The 6,853-nt window shown below is 34.6% G+C and overlaps 1 protein-coding gene across 6 annotated transcripts; it reads left to right on the top strand.

Moving 5' to 3' along the window:
- Positions 1–239: 239 nt before the first annotated feature.
- LOC107920599 (sucrose transport protein SUC3) lies at positions 240–6,312 on the top strand. Of its 6 annotated transcripts, none has more exons than XR_001690705.2 (15): positions 288–913; positions 1,644–1,709; positions 1,857–1,955; positions 2,040–2,104; positions 2,205–2,289; positions 2,373–2,406; positions 2,549–2,648; positions 2,772–2,847; positions 3,357–3,722; positions 3,932–4,075; positions 4,242–4,475; positions 4,583–4,646; positions 4,738–4,781; positions 5,061–5,334; positions 5,720–6,312. XR_001690705.2 is itself a non-coding variant. In XM_016850388.2 (14 exons), the coding sequence occupies exons 1-14, from the start codon at positions 605–607 to the stop codon at positions 5,226–5,228; spliced, it is 1,854 nt and encodes a 617-aa protein (XP_016705877.1). In that variant the 5' UTR covers positions 240–604; the 3' UTR covers positions 5,229–5,471. The 6 variants fall into 6 exon arrangements, 3 of the variants coding, with proteins under 3 accessions (XP_016705877.1, XP_040964687.1, XP_040964688.1); XR_001690704.2 differs by having other exon boundaries at positions 5,571–6,312; XM_016850388.2 differs by lacking the exon at positions 5,720–6,312 and having other exon boundaries at positions 240–913; positions 5,061–5,471.
- The last annotated feature ends 541 nt before the right edge of the window (positions 6,313–6,853 follow it).

The raw sequence follows: 6,853 nt of genomic DNA, 5'->3' as shown, positions 1-6,853 counted from the left end.
TCACATGTAACTATTTAGTTATTTTGTCAGTCATGCCAATTTTTATCAGTAGAAATGGATGAAATTATTAAAAAAAACTTGTTTTTTTTATCTAATGTATAAAGACCAATTTACCTTTTTTTTAGTAAAGAGGGACAAAATGTGATTTAACTCATAGGACAAGGGTCTACATGATACTTTTACCGAAATTAATTTGAAGTCCGTTGGAATTAACCCAAGAAATCACAAAACGCAACCGCATTAAGGAAGATATGACGTACCAAAGAAGAGGCAGAAGCGCGAGGGAACGAGCGACCGTAGTCCTTTCTAATATAGCAAAATTCCTTCACACCCGCCCAAATTTGACCTTTTTATCTTTAATCTCCGTTTCTTCTCTTGCTCTAGCAATTTAGATCTAAATTTTAATAGCCAAAAAGAGAACATTTTCATTTTCATTTTCATTTTCATTTTCATTTTCATTTTCATTTTTCATTTTTCATTTTTCATTTTTCATTTTTCAATTTTCAATTTTTACTTTTTCATGGTATATTCAAAAGTTCTAATGTGAAAAGGTTTTAATTGAGTTAACTCGTGGAGGATAATCAGCGGCTGAGTCAAAGAGGCTATGGCAGGAACGAGTGACTCAGTTTCTGTCAAGGTTCCTTACAGGAACTTAAGGAAAGATTCGGAGGTTGAAATGATCGACGATCCATGTCATAGTCGGATCGATCTAAATTCGTCTCCTGGCTCTCCTTCAACTTCTGCTTCGCCGCCTTCGGCTAGTTTTCCCAACGGAAACTCTAACTTATCGTCGCCGATCCACGTTAGATCTAAGGATTGTAGCTTGATAACTCTCGCTTCTAGTTGTACGATCGCCGCCGGGGTTCAATTTGGTTGGGCTTTGCAACTATCGCTATTGACACCTTACATTCAGGTCCTTTTTTTGTGTGTGTTTTCCCTTATACATTTTATAGTTTTAAGTAACGGAGAAAATTAGGTTTTTTACTATGCATGTTGTTAATTTTGAACTCTGTGCAATGTGTTTGAATTAGATCAGTGTTATTATTAGATGGCATGTTGTGCTTTTCTTTTGTTAATTTTAAGAAATAGAAATAAAAGAATATCAGCGCCAAGTACTCTTTGTTGGTATTTTTGAATCATCAATTAGAAAGTACACACTGCAATACTTTCTTTATTGTTTAGTTGGTAATTTGCCTAATTTTCATGGATTTTTAGAAAGAATTTTGGGTGCAATTACAATTTAGAAAAGAAAGATTATGGCGTGAGAGAAAAACTCTTTATATAATTTCCTTCTATTTCTTCTCGTAATTTCTAGAAATACTTGTTATTTTTAACATATCATAGAAGGCCCTTGCAGTATTTGAAAAGGAAAAAAAAGAAGAAGAAGCTAGAATGCTTTTGCTTTGTTGATTATTGGCGTTCTTCTGAGAAAAGAAGAAAAAGTATGGCCATTGTTCGAAGAACATGTTTTAATCATAAAGTAATTCTCAAAATATTTTGTCAAACTGGGTAACATTATCTTTGTATTTATTTATTTTTTAGTACCCTCAGCCTTGATTCCTTTTCAACTGCTCTGAGCTTCTCTTGAGCTTATGGTGCTTTTCCCTTGTTGTTTGACCATTCATATTCGCTGATTCATGCAGACACTTGGAATAGAGCATGCTTTTTCTTCGTTCATTTGGCTCTGTGGTCCAATAACTGGTCTTGTGGTAGGTGATGGGAACCATATTACATATAACTTTATATTGGTGCCCTGTTTATTATTATGGTGGTGCAATAATTGATGTAAATGACTACACTCAAAAGATTGCTATCTTTATATGTGATCTATTGAGTTGTTTTTATTTTGATCTTAGGTTCAACCTTGTGTCGGTATTTGGAGTGATAAATGCACTTCAAAATATGGAAGGAGACGGCCTTTTATCCTTGCTGGATCACTCATGATCTCTCTTTCTGTAAGCATTTAAGTGTTACATAATTCATTCTTATATACTATGTTTCCGGGTTTTATATCTGCTAAACTAAATTTTGTAATTTAGGTGATAATAATCGGATTTTCTGCAGACATTGGATACATTTTAGGTGATACGATGGAGCATTGCAGGTATCATTTTCTGCTTTGATTTCTTCTATTCTTTTCTAGCACCTCCTCTCTCTCAAAAGAAAAATAGAAAGATATTGACCAAATAATGTATGCAATGCAGTACGTTTAAAGGTACACGAACGAGGGCGGCTTTTGTCTTTGTTATTGGATTCTGGATGTTGGATCTTGCTAACAATACAGTGCAGGTAAGCCATCCATGGTGAGTTTTTCTTACTTTCAAGTTTGCTGTTGTATAAGTTTGTGAATGATAGAATTTTTATTTTCTTAGGGACCAGCTCGTGCCCTTCTGGCTGATCTATCAGGTGAACTTCTTTCTTAAGAAAATGAAACAATTTAGTCTGTACATGGTAACATTGTGACGTTTAGTTTTGATGCCTCTAATTTACGAGGTTGTATAATTTTACACTTGTTTGATACTGTGCATGACAAGATGCTGGATGACAGGTCCTGATCAGCACAATTCTTCAAATGCCATATTTTGCTTATGGATGGCTGTTGGAAACATCTTGGGGTTTTCGGCTGGTGCTAGTGGGAGTTGGCATCGGTAAAAATGTTTCCACCTGTTTTTACTGTGATGAAACAAACAATTATGGAGACACAAGTTTTCTGTTTCATCTTATACTACATTTTAATTTTGATCTAATCCTCATAAATGATCTCAATACAGGTGGTTTCCTTTCTTGGAAAGTAGAGCTTGCTGTGAAGCCTGTGCCAATCTTAAGGCAGCATTTCTTGTCGCTGTTGTAAGTAGCATTATGCATTGAAGTTTCACAAGGATAAAGCTCTGTAGGATGTTATAGTGATATTCACCTCCTAAGTAGTACTTTCAGTACCCTTTTTTTTTTGGTCAATTTATGGCTTGAATTATGGTATGTCACTTAGACATTGTTATCAATTCTTTAGACAAAGTATGCTAAGATGAGCATGACATTTACTGTGATTGAAACTATTGATCCGAAATTCCATTTTCTTTGCATTTTGTGGACCACTAGTTTAATTTATCAATATCATGCTGATTCAATGAGCTACAAAAATCATTTTCTTTGTCGTTCATGTATTTTCAGGAGTTGACCTAGAAATAGTTATTGATGCTACTGTATAAGATTAACAATGAAGTTGTTATGTAGATTCTCTAATATATTTGAGTTTGTTTGAATGCTAATTTTGAGCATTCTGTGGTTGCACATGTTTCCTGACACTTTATTTGATGCCATCCTGTACGAGTTCAAAAAATCATTTGGCATTTGTGCAGGTATTTCTCTTCTTTTGTACTGCTGTGACTATATTGTTTGCTAAGGAGGTTCCGCTTCCACCACCAGCAAATGAGTCGACCCATTTATCTGATTCTGCTCCTTTGTTGGATGATTCCACACAAAATGGCTTTCAACACTCAAATTCAAAATCTGATGTGTCCGCTGTTGCCAATGCTAACAGAAGCACTGCTGAAAATGGATATGAGCGAGTGTCAAAATTGAGACATGCTAACTCAAAAGATACAAATGTTCAAAATGAAGTTTTCAGTGATGGGCCTGGAGCCGTATTGGTTAACTTATTAACCAGTTTAAGGCATTTACCACCTGCAATGCACTCGGTTCTTATTGTTATGGCTCTCAGTTGGGTAAGTCTCAACAATTTGTTCTCTGCATTACATTTTATTTTTGAATTGCCATTGAGCCTATTATCTGTTGATTGATAGTAGACAGTTAAGGGTTGTTAGCATTTGTCTGATAGTAGCCTTCAATTTCACAACCCTTTCCTTTCCTTTCCCCCATGGGAAGCAAACATTAATTATTGTTGTTTTCATGTCTATTTGTATCTTATTTGCAGCTTTCCTGGTTCCCATTCTTTTTGTTTGATACGGATTGGATGGGAAGAGAAGTATACCATGGTGATCCAAAAGGGAATGCTGCTGAAATAAAGTTGTATGATCAAGGTGTCAGAGAAGGTGCATTTGGTTTGCTATTAAATTCTGTAAGAACTCAAAATTGAGCACCAATTGCTAGTCTTTAGATTTTTCGTTCTTTTGCTCCATCTGTGGCTTTAATGTAATATATTGTTCCTTGAGGGCTGTAGGTGATTTGATCTCTTCTTTACTCATTTAAAAAAGTTGTTATATTTCTGTTAAATTTTGGTGTAGGTTGTTCTGGGGGTTAGTTCGTTCTTTATTAGACCTATGTGTCAACGGATGGGGTCAAGACTTGTTTGGGCAACAAGCAACTATACTGTGTTTGCCTGTATGGCCATTACAGGTATCATTAGTTTGGTATCTGTCAAAGAATATACTCAAGGGATCGAACATGTAATTGGTGGGAGTGCAGCAATCAGGATTGCTGCCTTGGTTGTTTTCACCCTTCTTGGCTTTCCTCTAGCCGTATGTATCAAATGACTGGGAGTAAATTTCTATATCCTGCCATTTTTGTTTAAAAAACTGATGCACTTTTTAAAAACTAATTTGTTTTTTTCTCTTTGTTCTTGTAGATTACCTATAGTGTTCCATTTTCTGTTACAGCAGAGTTGACTGCAGATTCTGGTGGTGGCCAAGGTTTATATCTCAATTATCTTTTCTAGTGTGTTTCTGCTTTATACAGTTGCCAAATTTGGAAAATGTTGTAACAATCTGCATGTTTTTTCAGGATTGGCAATTGGAGTTTTGAACCTTGCAATTGTCATTCCACAGGTACAGAATTAGACATGTTGGTAGATATTGTTCTTGTTATTAGTGAAGATTTCTTGCTACTTCAGATGATTTCTTTTTTTCATAGTTCATATGGTCTAACCTAAATTGAGTTCCAAATATCTGAGTATTTTGAGTGCCTTGTATTTAAAAAGTTTGTATTCTGGTGATATTTTGGGTAAATAAAGCGAAATGTTGATTGTATTGTAAATTGAAACTTGTATTGTGTGTTCTCAGTTAGTCCATTTTAGTCAAAGCTGAATTTTAATGTATTATTGTCAGATGATTGTATCTCTTGGTGCGGGTCCATGGGATGCTCTATTTGGTGGAGGAAATATACCGGCCTTTATTTTGGCTTCCTTCTGCGCTCTGGCTGCAGGGGTTATTGCAACTCTTAGGCTGCCTGATCTGTCAAGTTCCTTCAAGTCATCTGGTTTTCATTTTGGATAAGGATTAAAATGGCCTAAATTGGGTGACCACCACTCTGTATATTATACTTGGCAACCATGAAAATACTGCCATTTGATTTCGGGGATGACTCTAACATGATTTGTAGGTATATTTTTCATATTAAAATCTATGCATATTATGTATCCAGATTCATTCATTCCCCCACTTCGTTGGCACTTGTACTTTATGCAGAGTGTAAATTTCGAGTTAGCATATTGAAAAATATATACATACTCAGGATTATCGGTGTCTTATGTACTTTGGAAGTTATACTTGCCTTTCTCACATCATAAAGATCGTTTCCTTTGTTTCTCATTGTCATTGTCATTTTCTATTTTCTAGAATTGTAGCCTGATAAAAAGTTTAGAGGGCCCCATTATCATCAAGCAGCAGCCGTTTATGATGTGGATGATTTAACAGCATATACATATAGCTTGTTCGGTTCTGCAACTTTTATGTCTGGATTCTTGACCGCTTCTGTGTGTGTGTAGTGATGGCGTTACTATGTTGAGCATCCACTTGCTTCATAGAATAGATGTAGCTCTTCTTTCTGTCTTAAGTGGGCAAGCATACAGCAGCTGTTTAGGGGCTGGCATCTGTAGATGGCATGTGATGATGTGCAGACCTGAACTTGCTACCTAACAGAAACAGCAGGCTTCATTCTGTAAAAGGTGGAATGTCTTCTTCCCTGATTCCCACTTAACTCTGACAGTTTCTAGACGTGTCCTTAAACCAGGTTTGGTGCACTTCTGAACCAGCTCCTTGTAATTAAATTTTTTCACTGGCCTCAACGCCTTTGGTTTTGAGAATATACTTCCGTTTTTATATATATTTCCAGAAATATTCTTGTGCGGAATTCTTATGACAACTGATAAAACATACTGTATGCAACTATTTTCCTGTCTGAACAACTAATACTAGGACGACTTTGCCTTAGAATTTGCTTGCTCATACTATGTAATAGGCTTGGGGTTAGGAAGAGGGACTTAGAATAGATTTCTTCTTTGCAAGCAATGAAATGGTAGTTTGAGTATCAAATAAAAGCGCTATAATGACATATGGAATATAGTCTCTTAATTATTTATTGGAATTATTTAGTCATGTCTAGAGCTGGCAAACGGGTGGGCTTATTTCGGGATTCAGGCTCGTATCTAGTCGGGCAGGCTTTAACGGATTCAAATACTTTTAAATTTTATAGGTTATAAATATTTTAATTTTGAGTATAATAATTTATTTTACTTTTATACGACGATAACGCAATTTAAATTTGTCTTACAAAAAGCATAAATTATATATATTTAATAAATTTATGTTATATAAAATAATTAAATTGATTATTGTATGTAAATTTATTATTCTATGATATTATATGAATTAACAAAAATATTTTTTATTGTTCATTATTATATTATATTGACAATTGAATAATTTTTTATCTTTCTTATTAAATGTATAAACCTATTACTCATATTCAAAAATATTTATTTCAAAAATCAATTATATTATATTAATTGCAAACTTAAATAATATACTCATTATTACTTGAACTCAAAATAAACTAATAGTTTAAGGGTGAGCTTGGATGGGCGGTGCGTTTACCTGCGGTTAGTGTAAAAACAATGGTG

The sequence above is a fragment of the Gossypium hirsutum genome, chromosome D13 (genome assembly GCF_007990345.1).
Source record: "Gossypium hirsutum isolate 1008001.06 chromosome D13, Gossypium_hirsutum_v2.1, whole genome shotgun sequence".
NCBI lineage: Eukaryota > Viridiplantae > Streptophyta > Magnoliopsida > Malvales > Malvaceae > Gossypium > Gossypium hirsutum.
Note: the sequence above shows the minus strand (reverse complement) of the source record. Positions and strands in the feature narration are given on the sequence as shown.